Below are 20338 nucleotides of genomic sequence, written 5' to 3'. Positions count from 1 at the left end.
AACTGTTTATGCAAACACACACACACAGCATAAATTGATACATATGCATTTATATATTCATGTCATCAGCTGCCAGATCATTTATAAAAAAATTCCACTAGAAAGCATAGCACATGACACTTCTCCACAAGTGTTACTGATCCACTAACCTTTCAGTCCGTAAACTTGTAATTGGTAGTCTACAGATAGCTAGAGTAGGGATACCTAACAAAGTGATCAGTGTAATTTAATTCACATCACAAGGATCATCAAACCAAATGTATATACACATATCACAGAGAATAAATGCAACATATTCTGCTCATTTTCCGAATTATTATGGCATCAAGTTTCAAAGGGATGTTGCATTATGTTGCACATATCAGTAAGTGTTCAAATTTGGTTTATTTGTCACATACATAGTCATACACAGTATAACTCGCAGTGAAATGGTTGAGTGTAGACATACAACAGTAAGTTGTGTTAAGTGTAGACATACAACAGTAACATAAGCCTTTCTACTACAATAAACAGAAAAATGCATACTTAGACAGTTGCATCCCATAATTCATATATTAAACTTAATGCTCCAATTTGTGGATCTATTCACAAACTTCAGTATTTTGAACATTTATTGTGCATATATCCATGTTCAGGATAAATGAAAAAGTCACACTGCAATTCTTGTACTGGTATATAACATTTGTTGCATGAATTAAATAGTTTAAGAACTGTCCAACTGTCACTTTCAAACTTTGATCATACAGCTGTTTTTTTTGTGTTATTTCTTAAGAAATGCCTAACATTTGTAGATCTACTTCATGCCACTTCTCCACAAGCGTTACTGATATACTGCTGTGACGAGGCTGACAGGATCCATAGATGTGCTAACTTTTTAGAATGCTAGAGAAGAAAGTATCTTGTTTCATTTTCCTTTCAACTTTCCCTCATTAACTATGTTAAACAGTCAACATATTCATTAAATATTTATGTGAGGCTTAATTCTTTATAAAAACACACAAAGGGTTTGTTTCAAGAGCCTGTTAATGTTTTGCAGTGAAGGCTGAATGAACTATTTAGCTCTGAGGGAGATGCTTCAGCCCTCACAAAAGCACTGACAATTAACATGAGATGGCTCCAAATGCCTTTTATTACAGCACTAACTGGAAAAATTATCTCTGAAAGGCCACCCAGTATCCATTCCTGTTTTTCTGTGAACCCATTTACTGAGACACACCAGAGGGAATACAAAAAGAGTTAAATGAGTAAATTAATTATATATTATTTATCATCATCATCCCTGGCATGATATTAAGAAAATGGTTTTGACAATGATCTGTGAGACACTCACATTTACCATCAAGGTTCAGGCATGTATTAAGACTCATACTTTTATAGTATACTTTATAATGCAACACAAAACTAGTTAAACTACTATAAAACTACAATAGGCACTAAAACATTATGTCTGCATGCTTGCTGCCTTTGGACTTTATGAATTTAACAACAGCTGTAGCTGTGCAGGAATCCTGAAAATATCTAAGCCTTAGCTCAGATGAAATGTTAGTGATATATTTATTATTATTATTATTATTATTATTATTATTAATAATAATAATAATAATTATTATAATAAAGCTACAGTAGAATAAAAATGCTTTAATGAAAGACTTTGTTGAACGCATTGATAAATGTCATCAGTACCATTGAACCTTCTCACTCTAATCACATGATAAATCTAAAATAATATTGAAGTAAGCATTTAAATATAGTAAAGCAGTGGTTGTTATAACAGTTCTTTGCATTTCACAAAGGCACAAATTCAGAAAAGCAAAGTCATGGATTAGGGTCTTACATTGAATGCCCAAATTTAAATCACCAAGCAGTTAAATAATCGCACCTTGAAAGTGAACTTTTAAGATTGAACTGCATGCCTAAAATAACATTTCAAGGATTATGCAAATCTACCATGTAGGCATGGGAGGAAAAAAATACCTCCCACCCCCTGATTGTACCTTTAACAGTAAACATTCAAAAACAGTTTTTTCCAGAGACTGAACTTCATGGTGGAAATAATTTATACACATCTAATTTTAAAAGGACATTTGGTCAAAATCCTTAAAAAATAACCAATATTCTCACACACTCAGACATTTCTGTAATCATATAAATTTTAGTTCAGTCACTTCACAACCCAGTGTTTTGGCAGGACTTTTGTTACCTTTCAGTTGAATAGTGTGTTGCAAGGCTGGGAGAACACAGCGCATGAGCACAGTGTAGAAGTCTCCTAGGACTGCGGGCAGAAAAAAGCTGCATTTTTAATTTTTACATTTTTTTTTTACAAAGAATATTGGGTAACCTGTATTGTGCATTGTGCAATAACAACAAATTTTGTGCTGTGCATCACCGCCTCCAGTAAATGCTTTACTGCACAAAACTTCATCAAACTGCTTAAACAAATTTTCCTGCACACTGTAGATGGCAGGCTAGTAGTCATGAGTAGTCTTTTGCACTTTAAAAAAATACAAATTAGAGAGGTAAAAAAAAAAAAAAAAAAAAAAAAAAAAAAAAACCACTCAGCATAAAGTACAATGGAAAAAACAACAAATACATGTAGTAAAATCAATTAACAAAGATCTTGTGGAACAGTCAGTCATTTCAGAACAATATTCTTAAATTGCCCAGTCATAAGGAACAGCCCACTTGGGTGGAAAATCTCTAATTAGCTCATGTAAGGGTCAGCTTAATATAAGAAACCTATCTACCATCCAACAACACTTCTTACAAAAATTAAGACCACCTGGCAGGTGAAGTGGGGTCGAGGTTTTTGGGAGAGGGCATTAACAATAATCTTGGTGGCCTGGAGGTCAGTTTCAAGCTCTGGTCCTAGGTGAGGGCTGCAGTGGCAGCAGGTGTTTCCTCTAACCCTGAGCTCAGTCCTCAAGTAAAAACCTAAAAATGCTACCATGGCAAACACCGAATTATCTTGGTGCTAGCTAGTCATTAGCATTACACTGCTGGCTTCTGCTAGTTGTCCTTCACTATTATCTACTTTTCTTGGTGGAATATTCCTTTGACCAAATGATGTACTGTGGTACATGATAAGAACCAACATCCACTGATAAGCCTCCAAGTATTAGATCAGAGTTACTCAAATCTGGACCTTAAATCCAAATCTGGTCCTGGGTTTTTAAACCACTGGTTAGTCAAGTAAGCCACTAATGCAACTGATTGGCCACTATGCTACAAAACCTGACAGCAAAGTAAGGGGAAGGTGAAAAATCTGTATTGTCTGAACCTGGAGAGCTATGATTTGAATATCTTTAGAACTTATGTTTAACAAACATACATCTGAGGCAGAACCTTTAGGATGTATTCGGCTCAAAAACTCCATGCTACATAACACTTGCCCCCACATAGACACCTTTATTTTCAAGGTGGAAAGGACAAATCCAGGTGGGGCAACTAAGCCCCCCATCTCCAGTGAATATGACAACAGTATGTGACTCCTGGGTACAGCTTTTCCATCTCAGGTGGCTTTTGGGTAGATCTTCTCATAGAAGAAGTTCTGTGCCAGAAGGTAAAGTTCTCCATCCTTTTCCCTTACTGCGTGGGCACGGACAAATTGGAACTGCTCAAGAGCAAATTCATAAAACTCATTCTCCATCTTCCAGATGGCAGACTGCTGTAGCCGGGCAATGGACTCTTTAGTGGGCGGCTTCTTCTCGCTGGTTTTCCTCAGGTGAGATTTCTTCCCTTTGAGAGGAGATGGAAACATCAGTGACTTAACAGACCCAGAGGTCACTGTAGTTACTTGGGTGATCTACTGCGTTAAAGGAAAATTGAGTTTGAACATCAGGGACACAGTATCCCAACAAATTTATAGAAAAATTATGTAGCAATCACTATAAGATAGATGGCACATTTCACAAATATTCATACCCACATGCAAACACCTTTCCACTCCAGTGAGGGCTAAATAGGTCATGCTAGATAAGTACAGTCACTAATGGATTTTCAAGGGACCCCCATGTCCTGCAAATGGATTTGCAAAACCCCCATGTCCTGAAGCGCGGTGTTCGTGCATTGTACCTGTTCTGTAGAGCTCTGTGGCTCCTTTGAAGAAACGTGGAAGTGCTGCCTCAAGCATCATGACAAAGTCTTCTAGCTCCTCTGTGACTCCAACCAGCATGTACTCATTAACCAGGTTATACTTGGCCTGCTCCAGTGCCCAGTGGCTGCCAATGTTCCTGCAGGATTCAGGATTTCATCCAGCGATCAGCACATGAGAGTTTCAATGATGAGTAAGAATTTTCCACTAATCTATCATTCGAGCACATAATGTATAAAGCACAATGTAAACAGCCAATTTTAAAAGTGGAAAGAAAGGATGATTGTGTCAGGAGGGCTAAAAGCATGGGTGCACAAGAACATCTAAGTGATTCATTATTCAAGCACAATTAATCTGTCAATATAAGAATAGGCACAACATATTCTGTATATACAATGCAGTGTGAACATATCTGTACAGTGATATATTTTTTGAGGGGCTATTTCCTGGTCTAGAAAACACTGGATTTAAAACAAAACAATGACTGAAGTTAAAGAGCATAAAATATTTTATTTGAGAGTATTTACATCTATATTATGTAAGACAACAGGAACCAATGTCCTTTATACACAGTGGATGTTTGTTTATCTATAGCAGTATATAATTAAGAACTAAAATGAACATTCGAAGACCAATATTTATCTTTTCCAGTTCATTTGTCTACTGGGGAAGTTATTTGAATAGTTAAGTTGGCCAGAAAGTACATTTCTAGCACAGAGATGTGGAAAATATTTTCACAACAGGGTGTTAGTAGAGAGCAAACTACATGCACAAAGGACCTTAGACTGACCAGCACTCAGAGTAATGACCACAGAAGAAGGGAATTTGGAGCCAAAGTTTCTCAGGGGCGCAGTCAGAACCTCCTGCAGCAACACACTCATCAAAGGTCTGAAGATTAACAAGACATACTCTTGTGCATATGCGCGCACACACAGACACACACACAGACACAGACTTAAATACTTTATTTGGATTAACGCAAGATAGAATGCTCATAAAATAATCCAAATAATTGTTCAGTGTTACGAAATTCAGACCTTTACCTTTATTAAGGTAAGTAAATCATACCTTAATAAAACAAATAACAGCATCTTCTCAAGATATGTAAGCTTCCTGTAACAGCTTATACCAAACAGTGCTTTGCTAGTTGTTTGGCATTATTGTCGGACAATGTATGAAGCTGTTACTAATTCTGGGGATTTGCCCAAGACTGCCAAAAATTAATGTAATTACTCTAAGCCTATAGTCACATGCATTCAGAACTTTGGCTAGCAGTTGATACTTTAAACATTTTAAGTCATAACATTGTTTCATGTACCCATCAAAAGAACAGCCAGTTTCCACAAATGTTTAGTGGTTTCTCTCTTTCTCCATCACTCACTCAGATGCCCAGATACACATTCACACAGACAGAGTGCTCTGACCTTCTTGTCGCCCTGTTTTCTACGCCGCAGGCCTGGCCTGTAGTCATCTCCGAAGCGGAGGAAGTAGTAGTAGGACACCAGGCGCTCAACGGGGTCTCTCACTATATTGATGTAAATGGGATTTCTTGTCACCCCAAATCTAATAAAAGAAGAAATCAGTTACCATTTATTAACATAAATATTGCCAACATTATGGCTTGTGGTTGGGGTTTAAATAACTCTTTTCCTTATTATTCACTTATAACAACTTGAGTTGTCTTTTTAGATTAGAGGGACTAGGTTTTCTCTGGACGTCATGCAAACAAAAGCTTTTTTAAAAAGTCCATAATAAGACCAATGTGGCTTCCATTATGGATTTACACAATATTCACCATTAGATGTCAGTAAAAAGCAAGCTGTCTAAGAACCTTACAAGTCACCGTTTCAGGATGACCCAACTATAGGTCTCATGTTTTGTTAACTGTTTTCATTACAAATACCATGTTACCAGTTTGTTCCAAGTTTTACTTGCAACCACTTTCTGTTTCTTGCTTCCCATTGCAATCCGCTGCTGTGGGACAGCTCTAATGACAGTGGAGGGCACCAACGCACTTTCCCATAATGTGTGTGGTCTCGGATCACTGAACTCCAAATAAAGTTCAAAGTGATGTTCAGTGGAACTCAGTAAAACATAAAACACTCACTTGGTGAAGTCGAGGAAGGAGACATGTCCGTGGTAGAAAGCAGGCTTCATCTCCTTCCACGACGTGACATTTTTAACAAACCGCACCTGGAAATAAAATGAAAACGTTTGAGAGCTTGAAAATTCCCTGCAGTTTATTTGACAAAAGCTCTCCATACAGAACACCTTAAAACTGATTATTAGAGAAATGTACTGTTAATATACAAAGACACATTATAAAATAACAGTGGACCTGTGTTTGATTTTCCTTGGGTTCTAAGTAAATGTTTCATTGTGCATAGTAAGCAAGTGCTGATGGGTGGCTTCATCTGACCTGGTCCTGCAGGGACATGACTGGGTTGTTTTTGCTCGTGTTGATGTGGAGGACATGGTAGTGGTTCCTGCTGCACAAGTCATAGGCGATGTTGGTGAAGGAGGTGCTGGCAGTTTTGGGCACGCGGTTGTAGATGACCACCACGTCCTCCTCGGCGGCGGCCCCATGGGCCCCTACATGGCTGTGCCGCTCCTCGATCTCACGCACCTCATGTCTGGCGATGGCACGCTCTGCAGAGGAGAAGAGCTGATGAACTCGCAGACCACCCAGTGTGAATGAAGAGGCCTTCAACTCATTACTTTTGCCTTAACCGTTCACATTTTTTTCAAGTGGATCAAATGATCAAATTGACATAATGATGGAGAATTAAAGTCTCAGCCTTGAAAGAAACATTCTTTAATCTGGTAATGTATGTGTCTTTCATTCTCCTACATGAAACTGTACAACTCATGTGAGCTGTAATTAAAGCTAGATGTTAAATTACTTATTGAACTGGAATTTAGTGTCATGTTATGCAGTTTAACATTCTTTAAACGTGTATTGTGAAAATAAATATACATATAAGACCAAGCTGACCCTGGGGTTCAATGTATTAATCATCATATCTAGGATTCGGTTGGTTTTAGTGACACTGGTCCTGTGAAGTGACTGATTGTTTATCACTATAACAATGTTGGCCTTTGCAGTGTTGACAAATGCAAATGAGCCATCCAACAAATCAAGCATTCATCAGTGCATTTTAATAAGATGCAAACCCATTTCAATGCATTCCTAGCAATATAACTGAAATATAGCATTTTTGTCCATATTGTGCCCCTCTACCCCTAACCATAGCCCCTTGCCCTTCAGCTGTCTGCACAAGCAGTTCTACATCAAAGATTCCACAACTCTTTCAATCATAGGCCAACAGCTGGGGAATCCAGTGACAACAAATGTTGCTGTGGTGCACTGTTACCTGTCAATCAAACACTGACAACATGCCAACGTAGCCTGAATGCTATATGAGCCTCATAATGAGGTACATCAGGGTAAAATAAGCAAGAAGTGAAATTAATTGGTGATTTTAGAAATGACCTAGACAGCAGATACACCACTAAAAAGAATCCCTCATCTAGACCACATAAATCTAAATGTAATATGTGGTTCCAATAAAGCAATTAGCACACACAAAGATGTGATGAGCTAACCTAATAAATTCCTGTATCCACACCAGTCAAGTAGCACAGGTGAAATCACTGTGGTAAGCTTAGCTATCAATGTGACAGATTGAACTCTCATTGATTGCAGTCACATTTTGACCATATCTTTATATTTCTGTAAGGCATTTCCTTTTTTTGCAGCCAATGCAATAATCAGCCCACATGCCACTGCTACTCAAGTAAACCGTTTACTAAGAATTTGCACAGGACAAACTGCTAAGAGCTAAACTGACAAAATTATTACAAAGATGCAATATATAAGGCTTCTATCCATAAGTCTAAAACATGCCTAGATTGTCATGGTAGGTAAATATAGCAATGGCAGGAAAATATAGTGCAAAGAGATCCCAAGAGCTTCCATTAGCAAATAAAAAGGTGAATAACAAATAAGCCTATTAAACAGTTGTACTTTGCTGATGAATTTAATAGCAGGCTATTGCTGCCATCATCAACTGAAAAAGAACTCTATTAGATAAGAGCTCTCTGGTGGGATCTATAAGACCTCGATGAGCACAAACAAGATAAAAAAGAAACTCTGCTATGTGATGAAGCAAAATAAGCTTTTATAGACCAACAAACCCCATTGTTTTTCTTTACACATGCTGGAACATTTAACACCCTGTAATCTTTTAATGTAAACATAAATCACAGATCATTCAAATTTTTTCAGAGATATGTACTATATTCATATACTGACATAGTTGTTTAATCTGCTGATCACATCAACAATGCACTCAAACAAGACTCAGGGCCATATGCAGCATTGTCAGATATTTCGATAAGTGTGATATACAAACACTAGATATAGATTTTGCTAGGCCCTTGAGCTGGACTTTTAAAATTTTAATGGGATGAAATCCTGTAAGGGAAGCACTGCAGTAAATTATGACTGTATAATGTATAATGAGATGTTTGACAAATATTATATCAGTGACAAATATGTCATTGAAAATCTGCCTTAGCTTACATCTACAGTTTACACATGATAACGGGATTCAAGCAATACACACGCAATTGTGACTTGCTATAAGACTAGACTGTGTGCCTTGCATCATTTATACACATATGATGTTGGTTGACAGCGTATAACCTATTGTGCATTGCAGTTACAGTTGGAAACAGAACCTTACAGTGCAAAAGTGCCTCACATTCTTCATTTGTAATAGCTTTTAGCACAGGCAGTGAGAAGACAACACTTTAATGCTTTTGCCATCAGCTGCAGCATAGAATGACTGTTTCAAGTTAAACATAAACATAAATATATAAAGTAGCCTTATAAAACCTTATCAATCAATATTTTACAGACACTATGAGACGCATTCACTGGCAGGCTTAATAAAATTATCCAATGGTATAGAGTATTATTAAGTGAAGAACCATATGTAATATTTCTTTAAAAACTGTTTATTCTAGAAACACTTGCATTTTCATGAGTACCCACAATCTAAAATAATGCACCCATGAATGGACATTGTCGAAGGTATGCCTAACGTGACTGTTAATATAACACAGCAGACACGAAATGCTTACCTAGCTTTCCTCGCGACTTCTCAAGCTTCTGAATTTGATTCTCCAAGAAGACCGTTGCAATCGCAAAGGCCAACAGCGCCAGGAGCTGATACTTAGACGGCATTATGACCCTTAAAAGCCCCATCAATTCATCCAGTAAATGAAAGACATGCCGAGGTTGACAGGATACGCTGTACGTTACTTGGTCAAAACATTATTAACGTAGCTATCTTAAGAAAAAACCTCCCAACTCCCCATTGTACCTGTGACCTCGTAAAGCAAAAATACCCAGAAATAGTAATCGCCAGCTGGCCAAGACAGCTGTCTACATACTACAAGTTGTCTTTGTACGTTTTAGTGGAGCCAGATAGATCCCGCTCTGCTTTCTCCCTCGGCGTCTCGACCTGCTCTGTTGATTCACACACAACAACAGCAACAGAACGAATCTGGCCCACTAAGTTGTATTTGTAATCCGAGCACTTTCATTTGCCTGCGATAACGTCAGTTGCCTTGATTGCTGGGCTGTGCTTTCATCATTTGTGTCTTAGCCAGTTTAGCTAGCTAAGCTAATTTAGCTGACCAAAAGTTCCACTGCTAGCTAGCGAATTAGGTACCTAGTTATTTAACCAGCATTAGCTATGCTACTAGGTATCTCCATCTGTAAGAACACTAAATCACAATTATTTGTGTTGCAAAACAGCAAGTTAGCTTAACCCAAGTAGCTACGTTAGGGCGGTAGAGAATCGGGGTCAGTATTTACTGACTACTTCCGGTTGAATATATAACCACTTCCGCACTCTATACGCGGATGAAAAGGTTGCAATGGCCGGCGAGGTGTACTTACTTTGGTTATTGTCTTTGTTACAAACGGTAGGGAATATACAACAAATTTATGCGTGGTTCTGACTCTAGTAACTAACAGTTCTTCACAGTTTTAAGTTTTAAGATAGTTTTAAAAATTTGAAATACAGAGATTAGTATAACGTAGCTAACGCTTTCTTGTAACATTTGTTTCCATGACGTGGCCTATCGAGTTTACATATGAGGACACAGAGAGCTAAAATATGCAGATATGGTTACTGGCTAGTACATGTAACCATCTGCCTGGCTTTGTAAATTCAGTGGTTAGCTAATTAGCTAGGTGTTTTCTAATTTTCTGATCTGTCGCTAGTGAGCCATCTAGCTAGTTAGCTAAACAGATATGTGCTAGTCGGCTATCTTGCTAGCCAGCCAAATAAATTTAACTTGGAATAACGTTAGCTTGGCTGTAGAGAACTTGTTTGCATATTCGGCTTTCACAAAATCTGTACAGATCTACAAAAATAGCTAGCGTTAGATAAATAATGAATGCCCGCACATGTGCGTTAATTCTAGCCCAAGTTAGCTACGTTTTCGAGAAGATTAATGTTACATCGTTCTGTGCTTTACTAAACATTCGCGTCGACTTGACATGTACGTCTTGTTTACTGTGTAATCTTTAGTAGTAACGTGTTTCTCTTGGCTTTACGCAGCTCTCAGCGTTTGGAGCAGAGCTGTCCTCCGAAGCCTGCAGGGAGCTGGGATTCTCCAGTAATCTCCTCTGCAGCTCTTGTGATTTATTGGGCCAGTTCAGTCTAACCCAACTGGAACCCTTCTGTAGGCAGTGCTGCCAAGAGGAGGTCCATAATGAGTCCAGGAAGGTAGAACTAACACCTGCTTTATAATATGGTTAATCTTTCTGCTATTCTAATTTAATTAATTCCAAAATGCATTGAAAGCTACTGGAAAAATTGTAATGTTCAAATAATTGTGGAGGTACTTATGCGTAGTGTTATCTTTTGTGACCCAATACTACATTACCTTTCCTTTAAAGCTCTACCCTGGAGCCATCCTTGAGGTCTGTGGATGAAAATTGGGGAGGTTCCCTCAAGTCCAAGGTAAGATGTATAAGAAATATTTTAAGGTGCCTGTTCTTGAAGGTTAATACCTAGTCTTAAGAATTTTCAAATTCTTTCAAAGACCATCTTTTGAGTACTCTTTGAGGTGTAGTACTGTACCTTGCATTATTAGATTAAGTATAATCAATTTTATTTAATTTATTAAGACAAGTATTAAGATGTGCTAGTTTAAGTTATTTATCTTGAAGATTTGTCTCTTTTGAGGGGTTGAGTAATTTACAAGTTTTGTGCTTGCCTGTCTTAATTGATCATTATAGCAAGAGGTTTGCTAGTTTAGTTGTTTCCTAACCCTTCTAAGCAACAATACACTTTTAAAAGATGTAGATAATTATAGCCGGTTTACAGATGGACTGTTCGTGACTACGCTAGCTGTATGTTTTGCTTATTTGTAAATATGTACAAAAATTAAATTGACGTGATGTGAATTGCATTTCTCAGCTTTTGTCAGGAGCGAAAAGCCGAAGATGTTTAAGGGCCTTCAAATAAAGGTAAAGAAGAGAAAAGTATGGGGGGGGGGATTGTGGAATTGTCTTTAGCTTTCCACTAGAAGGCGATGGAGGGGTACTCGTATTGGGCACATACTTGTTATTGAGTAAGATTTTTAAAATGAGAATGTAAAATTAGGTGTTTTTTTTTACCTTTTGTGCTTGATGTAATTTAATTTAGCAGTATTAACATCCTGTAAGATAATGGGAATCATTTTGTTGTGTGTTTACTTCAGTATGTTAGAGGCTCAGATCCTGTGCTGAAGCTGCTGGATGATCATGGGAACATTGCTGAAGAACTCAGCATCCTCAAATGGAACACAGACAGCGTGGAGGAATTCCTTAGTGAGAAGCTGGAGCGTGTTTAGTGCCCTTCAACTTTCTTTTGTTTCCCTATTTGTACATCACTCATTTTGAACCGAAGGACCACAATCTTATTCATTACACAGGAAAAATTGTGTGTATGTGTGTGATAGATAGAGATATATATATATATATATATAGAGATATATATATATATATATATATATATAGATATAGATATAGATATAGATATAGATATATAGATATAGATATATAGATATATATATAGATAGAGAGAGAGAGAGAGAGAGAGAGAGAACTTTCTTCAGGGTTTAGCCATCCAAAGAAACTTCTTTAAGGATTATAAATCCCCCCCATTAGTTTGCACCTTTACCCCTCTTGTTTTCGCAGTGTTACACATACTGCACATTTGTTGACGAATAGAGTTTCCTGAAGGTTCTGGCTAGGGAGTGCCTGTTGCTTTCCCCCAGATGCTTGTGTTGAGTTGCATGTCCATGAAGGCTTAGCAGTAAACCAGTCTTTGGTGTGTGAGGCCTGAAGTCCCTGTGCAGTTCAGAGCATGTAGCAATGGAGAGAGCCTTAAGGCAGTCCCACCAGTGTAAAGTGAGATCTGTAATAAAGGTTTTGGGGGTTTTTTTTCCCAAAAGAAACTGCCCTGGAGTTTTCATTATTGCATGCAAAAATGAATAAGGTACAGATTAGATTTGAATTTGAGTCCACACCCTTTATCCACCTTTTAGCAAAGGTATGAGCAGTGCATTAAATCATGTTATACATACATCATTCATTTTGAAACACCTTGCATGTACTTACCACTTTGGAAACATTGTACCACAAATGTTTTGTCAGCCAGATCTACTCTGTTAGAGTTGAGACATTTTGAGTTCTTGGTCACAAGACTGTTCTAAACATAACAGATCTTGATATGGTATGTGTTTCCAGTGCCACTATCTTGTCTACACAAATGCACAAAGTTACATTTGGGTTGAGAATGGTCCACCATACAAGAAAAAATGCAGTTGAGATGATCTGTGATCAGGAACTGACTAATTATGAAGTGTTAAAGGCAACAGGTGCGCTACAGTCTCTAACTCTACCTCAGTTTCTAATAAATAAATGTTTAAATAATAGTGCGGTGATTGCATATGAGGGTTTTTTTAACTAGCTAGATAGAAATGACATTATGAATCTCTCTAACATTTTGGAACATTTTATTTAAACAAAGGTAAGTGACTTTAACCTGTTTGATAGAACTCGCAATTTATATTTTTGACCATTAGAATTCACAAGATTTACATACCACGTATGCAGGAATTAAGACAACTAAATTTTATTTATTCAGCTCCAAAGAAAGACAGTCCTACCATTATAGTGGTTCTAAGCAGGATAGCATGGAGGATGGCACATGAGGATGTTAGAGTCAGGTGAGCGTTCTTTAAAAAAGATACTTTAAGGAGAAATAAATCGGTTTTACCACCAAGACGTAGCATACAGCATGTATGAAAGTGTTTTTTGTTTTGTTTTTTCTAAAAAAAAAAAAGTGCAGCGCTCATAATGTGAAGAATCAAATTGCTTTGTAGTCCTCAAACGAAACAGGCTACGTGCCATGGAGCGGATCCCACACATGGAGGCGGCCATGTTTAAAGTATTTAGTTCAGAATCTCTGAAACATCCAGGCCACTAGGTGTCAGTACAATGGCTGTTTTATAACAAAGAAGAATCATTGGAAAATATATTTATTGATCATTTATTGCTCGTTTAAAAATAACTACAATTAAAGTTATTTTTTTCTTACATGTGGATAAATGAAAACAAACACACAAACAAATCCAACTATATCTGCCTTTGTTAGTTGTTCCATTCGTGAAATGGTGCAATGTAGTCATGAATTTAAGAATCAATCAATTTCTTAGTCCTCCAGGACATGCTGTTATTCTCTTGAGCCTGTTTTGTTTTGTTTTGTAAACCAGTTGTGCCTTTCAGGATCCCAGAACAACTGTTTCTGAGAGATCACAGAAATGCTGCAGGGGCCAGGATTTTTGTGTCAAACAGTACCCAGAAGGTTGGAATCCAGCAGTTTGACGTATTAAACATGGTAGTTACTAGATACGTTAGATCAGATATATCATAGCAGGGAAATCAACTAACTGTGCTGGACTCCAGCCATCAAAGAGTGGGGTTGGGTACCTCTGCTCTGTCGGAGCTTAAAATGGATGGGATGGAATAAATACAGGAGAGACACTTACAGATACTTACCCTTGGTGCTCTTGCTGTAGATTCTAAAGCAACTTTTTCTGAAGATTTTAGCTCATCTTCTGCCCAATTTTTTAAAAGCGCTACAAAGTCAGAGTAGGCTGATATTACTGTTTTCTAAATTTTAGTAGGTCCACCGTACCACTGTAGTTTCATAATTTTCATAAGTTTCCTAATAATTATTTTGTTTAATGTGTTCCATTAAATAAATAACAATTATGACAGTTTTGCAATTAATACATATATTTGCAGAAAGATATATCATTGCCTCATCTATTTGGTCTTTTTGTTGTAATGTGAGTTTTGTAATATTTGTGTGACATTCTGATTTGAAGTTCGCCATTCACCATTAAGATTTGAGTGGCAGCACAATGGTGTTACTTATCCTAGTGGATTTTTACTTTATGAGTCTGCATGCTTTTCTGTTTCTTGTCAGTCCTTTTTACATGCCACTGTCTGCTGAGAAGTAGAGGGAGTACAGCTTTTATCATGAGAGAGAGGGGGAGGGTTAGTTGAAGGGAGAGAGTGAGAGAAGCAGTGAGAAAGGGGTACAACTGGCTGCAGCTGGGAGCTACGTCACTATGTAAAGCAATATAAACAGTAATTTATTGTCTCAGCTAGTCTATATAATATTTTGACTGTTAAGATACATTAAAAAACACATTTGGTAATAAACAGAAATGGCTGGATGTAAGTACAAGGTTGCAACCTGTACTATCATATGTATAAAATGCACTGTTTTACTAGTATAGATCCTGTTTGTTATGGAAATAGAGAAGTGCTAAACAAAGCACACATATTCAATATGTTTATGGTCTTTAGCAGTATTTAGCAGCACTGATATATACTAGTCACAGGGCTTCATGTCAGCATTTAAGGCTTTAGGATTTAGGGAGAACTGGCCAGTATAGATTAACCAAGATGACAATAATAAATAAGTTAATATTCCAGGTCCTTTAACAGTGTGCTCTGGTGGTGAGTTGCGTGAGAAGCTGTATCGAGTCTATGGATATGGTAGACTGCGTTCTTCTCTAATGAAGTCCACATGTGGTGGAGGAAGTCCTGTCCTCGTGGTTATTGGCCTCCCCTGGTGCCTCTCGCTGTTTGCACTCTACCTCATTATGTGTCCCTGCTGTGCTCTGTTTCCACTCAAAATATCAACTTTCAACATATAGCAGGTTTCATCATTTTAACAATAAACCACACTGTTTTTTTGGTTTGCAAAAATCAGGCATAATTTAATTGGTTTGAAAAGTATAGGTAAAAGTATTCATTTTATGCTGCATTTTAATTTTTGATTGGATTGTTTTTTAAATAGAATCCTTTAATCACAGCTATCATAATGTTCTCTAAAAAGTCCAGGTATTGTAGATATACTTTGTGTAGCAGGTAAGTAGGAATGGGTGCGTTTGGAAAATGTAATCAAATTACTCAATCTTGTGCATTTATATATTCTTGCCTTGTTCATTATTTGGACATTACTACAAGGGGATGGCTGTGAGCAGGATTGTATTTTTCCAGCCTGTACAATGACCTCCATTCTTGTCTCAGAAACTTAATGAATACATAACTTAGCCTGTTTTAGAAGTTCCTATGCCTCCAACAGACATGTTGTATTTGGTCATATGTGCACCTTTACATTTGAGGTGATAACTGCATAGATTTGGAGTCAAAGAGCAGGGTTGAAACTTTCCTTTTTTATGAAGATGAATGAGAATTTTCTTTATCTCTTTATCTTTATCTCTGGCTTGCTTTTCTGGTTATTTTGCCATTTTATATGCTTTCTTCCTGAATGAGATCTTCTTTAGAGGGGCCTTGTGATCAGTAGGATTTCTTTCATGAGGAATGTGGAGTGGGGGAAAACATAAACACAATGAAAATGGCTCTCACTATCTCTGCAATCGTGTTTTCTCTCTCTCTCTGTCTCTCTCTCTCTCTCTCTCTCTCTCTCTCGCCTCCTCATTTTTTTTTCAGTAGTCCTCTGAGCCTTGTCTCATAACTTCCAGTTATACCCCCGCCTGAGATATATATGGTTTGAATGTTGTTACTTGTCTTGGTCGTGTCCAAAGTATTAATATCCTAATTCATCCCAATACATCTCTCTGTCTTTACTGAAATCCTTCCATTTTGCACTGATTTTATTGGCTGTACCCAGCATTGCCAGTATTCATGCCGGGTTGTGTGGGAACATGACCTACATAATGTTTCGGATTAGATGCAGATGCTGCCCGTCAGAAGGATGAAGGGAAGTTACTATTGAATCAGTGAAAGCAGGCATCCCTCTGAGGATTGTCCCCAAACAGAATCTCAGAGACAAAGAGACCCTCACATATATTCCTACATATTCCAAGCACATGTTTTGCTATTTTTTGAATGGCTCTACTTGGAATTTTCAATGCACGTTGCAGCCTAGAGTCAGAAGTGAAATGTTGAGCAGGGAGAAAAATAACGTAGTCTTTGATGAATAGAAACTTCACTTTGTTCTCAGAGTGCATGACTCAGCGGCGGTGTTCACTTTCCCAGCCACACCACTGTTTTCCGGGAAAGTTTCCACTTGTTTGATAGTGTTTTCCATTGAAAAGAGTCCGCAGAGCATGGCTCTGCTCACGCTCAGGACAAACAGCAGTGTTTTTTTCACAGATGTAAACATGTCTCTTACTTCTTCTGACAGGTGTAAAATTGATTTTAGATAGATAGATAGATAGATAGATAGATAGATAGATAGATAGTGTGAACACACATGAGATCAGCACGAGGTCCTCCTGCAATAACACAACTGTGCATGTGGCCAGCACAGGCTAATCTCAACTGACTCACAACTGATAACACCATGACCTAATCTATGACTCAAAAACATACTAAGAGATGACCAAAAAGACATCGTCAGATATTAGCCAAAATGTTATGAGTTGAAAGCTGTGTTCCTCTAAATCTCTGAACACTGTGAAAAGTTGTTCATTCTCACAGTTGTTCCCAGAAACTTTCCTCTGTGCTGTCCAGGGGCAATTAGGATTTATGTAACGTAGCTCATGTGGTTCCACTTTTGAGCTGAGGTAAGTTTAACCACATCACATTATGAGTATACCTCATTATGGCAGAACATACTCCTATCAAAGTTTTGCCCTGGTGCTGTTTACATGTTCAGTTGACTTTGATTGTACCAGTGACTAGTGCCACTTTAAACAAAATGCCATAAAACAAAACTAAAATACTTGTATTGTACTTGTATTTACACATTAACTCTCATGTTAATGACCATTTCCAAGAATGCTGACATTTCATCAATATGGCTATACAAAAAGATGTTGAGCCTGCTTCTGCCTGACAACAAGGATTTCAATTTTCAGCCCAGTTTAGCTGTTGCTTGGTAACAGTAGAAGGTGTGTGAGGTAAAACCCTCAGAAGCCTTGGTTGGGAACAGTTCACAGTGATAATTTGCCTGCTTGGATTGTGGCGCTGTTCAGTCCAAGCAGGTCTCAAACTTTAAGCATGATATGGAAAGGCAAGGAAATCTTATTTTTTCATAAGCCTGTGGAGGTTGTCATCCTGAAATAATTTCAAAACCATTCTCTGCACCTGTAGGAGATTGCTGTGGAAGAATAAGTTACAAAAAAGAACAGTTGTAGAATATGTTGTATTGAAGTTAGCATAATAGGTTTTTTTATTATATTAATAATGTTTTTTTTCAAATGAAATCATTTCTTTGTGTTCCAATTCTTACATTTGTTCATTTAATTAATCAACTGCCAAATTATGTCCAAAAATAATTTTTAAAAAATCTGAGTAAAGATCTGGAATTTCAGAGCAACACGTTATATAGTGTTATTTTTAAAATCCAAGTTAAGATCATTTATGACTGAATCTCAGTGGTTCTAAGGGCCATGCCCTGAAAAATGACTTATCTTATGAAGAGCTTGATATTTAATATATCGAGTCAGATGGGACAGAGAAGGGAATACCCACTATTGTGTGACAAAGAAGACCACTGACCTGGCACATGGTGGTCAAGACAAGAAGAAAATAAGGTCCACTTTAAACCCCAGTCAGCTGAAACTACTGAAACAGTGCCATCATCAGGCACCAGTCATGGCATTTACAGCTTACATTATTCTACAGCTTTGTGGGAGATTGCTGTCTGAGGTAGGCCTGTAAAATATGGACAACGAAATGTATTGCAATTTATTGGTAGTTATAACAATTAGGATATGATTTTAATTATATTAAAATTCAATTATGAATCCTTGATGTGATGTGGTTCAAGACTGGCCTGTGATGCCTCAATTAAAACAGAATAGATTAGAAAAGAATAGAATAGAATAAAATAGTATAGAATCGAATAGTTTTGTCACTGTGTCATAATAGTGTAATTTGTTTTGCAAGTTCCAGAGTGTGTGCAGCAATAGTAGATGAAGTCAAAAATAAGACAAAATACTTAATAATGAAAAAATGTAATATAACAATAATAAATGAAGCAATAATAATCTATAAACATGTCTATATAGACAAGTAAATCTATCAAGTAGATTTGCAAGTATTGAACATCAACATATAAATGTATGTACATGTGCATATGTGTGCAGATTGGTTTAGATCAGTACAATGCCTCCTATGGCAGCAGAAAATCAATAATAAAGAGACAGTAATAAGTGATAAATGACAGTTTCAGCTGGAAAACAGTTTTTTGTGTTCCTTGTGTTATGTTTGTAGTGTCAAACAAGGTAAAGGCTGGGTGATGATGTCAGTCTGGTTTAGTAGTTCTGTTAACACCCATATGTAGTCTGGATGTCTAGGAGTAGATGATCCTGTTTATCAGATAGTAGGATCAAATTTGACCAAAGTGATTTACAATTGTTGGATAATGTGAAAGCCATAATTCATTAAAACACCATCTACAGTGCCAGTCTGAAAATGTTCCATGCCTTACTGACATCTTGTCATATGTGCTGTGGTTCTTGGTCCATGTTTAAATATATGAAGAGACCTATGCTGTATGTATGCAGCCTTCACCCCTCAGACTGACGCTGCTAATCTAGCCAAAGACAAACCTACACTTAAACTAGGAGAAAACATTGACTGAACTGTTAGTTGGTTAGAAAGTTTAGAAACAGTTAGAAAGGTCTGTAGACTCCAAGTTCTACATGAATGCAACATACTAATTACTCACCTCCCATAATGAGTGAAAGTGCCTTAACTGTAGCATTGTTTAAGTTTCCTGTTTGGCACATTTTTGCCTACAGCCATTGAGAAATACAAATATAACGTGCACATTTGTTATAGTTCTGTCATAGCTAAATGGTTTCCACAACAGGGTGGTATTATTGGCACTGCAATATGCAATATGACTCATTTCCAGAACTTTCTTCAGTTACATGTTATGTGTTTTTGCCCTTTAAATCTAATTTACTGCTCCCCAAATTACAGTAATGTTCTGCCATGGTTAAATGGTTATGATAACCATTTTTTTTATAGGTCTCCAGGGTTGTTCTCTAATGAATGTTCTCTAAATGATAAAGAATATATAGGAATATATATAGAGGAATAAGAAATATACATAGAGAACATTCATTAGCAGATATACACACACACACATACACACACACACACACACACACACACACACACACACACACACACACACACACATATATATATATATATATATATATATATATATATATATATATATATATCATGGAGAAAACATTGCTTGCTCACTGTGAGAGACTTACAATGAGTTCTCATTTAATAAAAATTAAATTAAAAAGTATATCACGAATGCAATAAAAATGTGCTTGCTTATTAATACCCAAATAAAATAATTCAATTCAAATGTATTAAAGTGTATTTATGTAACTTATCAAGCGACCATTAGCACAACCTCAAAACACATTTCACCTGTTTATCATAGCTGTGAAACTGTAAAATTAATTAAATAAAACAATAGTGCTATGATCTCAGAAATAAAGTTTAAATTGAAAATATATATTCAGATATATATTCTCAGAGACCTTTTGGACAGTAAGCGATGAACGGTTTTCCGTGAGTCCTCTTTAAGAAAAACGGGACCACAGTATTTTCAAATGTAGGGGGGTACTTTTTAGAAAATGTTGGATATCATTCAC

General features: G+C 37.0%; 2 protein-coding genes across 3 annotated transcripts; one reads left to right on the top strand and one right to left on the bottom strand.

Annotated features, from left to right (window-relative positions):
* Nucleotides 1–365: 365 nt before the first annotated feature.
* Nucleotides 366–9961, bottom strand: hs2st1a (heparan sulfate 2-O-sulfotransferase 1a). Of its 2 annotated transcripts, none has more exons than XM_027027336.3 (7): nucleotides 9239–9956; nucleotides 6510–6739; nucleotides 6198–6283; nucleotides 5515–5653; nucleotides 4881–4978; nucleotides 4072–4229; nucleotides 366–3735 (listed from the first exon to the last, which is right to left on the bottom strand). In XM_027027336.3, exons 1-7 carry the CDS (start codon nucleotides 9360–9362, stop codon nucleotides 3509–3511), a joined length of 1062 nt encoding a protein of 353 aa, XP_026883137.1. In that variant the 5' UTR covers nucleotides 9363–9956; the 3' UTR covers nucleotides 366–3508. The 2 variants fall into 2 exon arrangements, with proteins under 2 accessions (XP_026883137.1, XP_081556237.1); XM_081700111.1 differs by having other exon boundaries at nucleotides 3669–3805; nucleotides 9239–9961.
* On the top strand, nucleotides 9962–12613 carry selenof (selenoprotein F). Its single transcript, XM_027027431.3, has 5 exons — nucleotides 9962–10087; nucleotides 10729–10896; nucleotides 11070–11133; nucleotides 11593–11642; nucleotides 11876–12613. Exons 1-5 carry the CDS (start codon nucleotides 10040–10042, stop codon nucleotides 12005–12007), a joined length of 462 nt encoding a protein of 153 aa, XP_026883232.2. The 5' UTR covers nucleotides 9962–10039; the 3' UTR covers nucleotides 12008–12613.
* Nucleotides 12614–20338: the final 7725 nt, after the last annotated feature.

Source organism: Electrophorus electricus, chromosome 17 (assembly GCF_041902795.1).
Source record: "Electrophorus electricus isolate QZ-2024a chromosome 17, ASM4190279v1, whole genome shotgun sequence".
Classification (NCBI taxonomy): domain Eukaryota; kingdom Metazoa; phylum Chordata; class Actinopteri; order Gymnotiformes; family Gymnotidae; genus Electrophorus; species Electrophorus electricus.
Note: the sequence above shows the minus strand (reverse complement) of the source record. Positions and strands in the feature narration are given on the sequence as shown.

Coding starts and splice junctions, on each gene's coding strand:
- hs2st1a (XM_027027336.3), bottom strand. CDS start 9,362: ATGGGGCTTTTAAGGGTCATAATGCCGTCTAAGTATCAGCTCCTGGCG. Junction 6,284..6,509: donor TCATGTCCCTGCAGGACCAG/GTCAGATGAAGC, acceptor TTTTATTTCCAG/GTGCGGTTTGTTAAAAATGT. Junction 4,979..5,514: donor GAAAACAGGGCGACAAGAAG/GTCAGAGCACTC, acceptor GTTAATCTTCAG/ACCTTTGATGAGTGTGTTGC.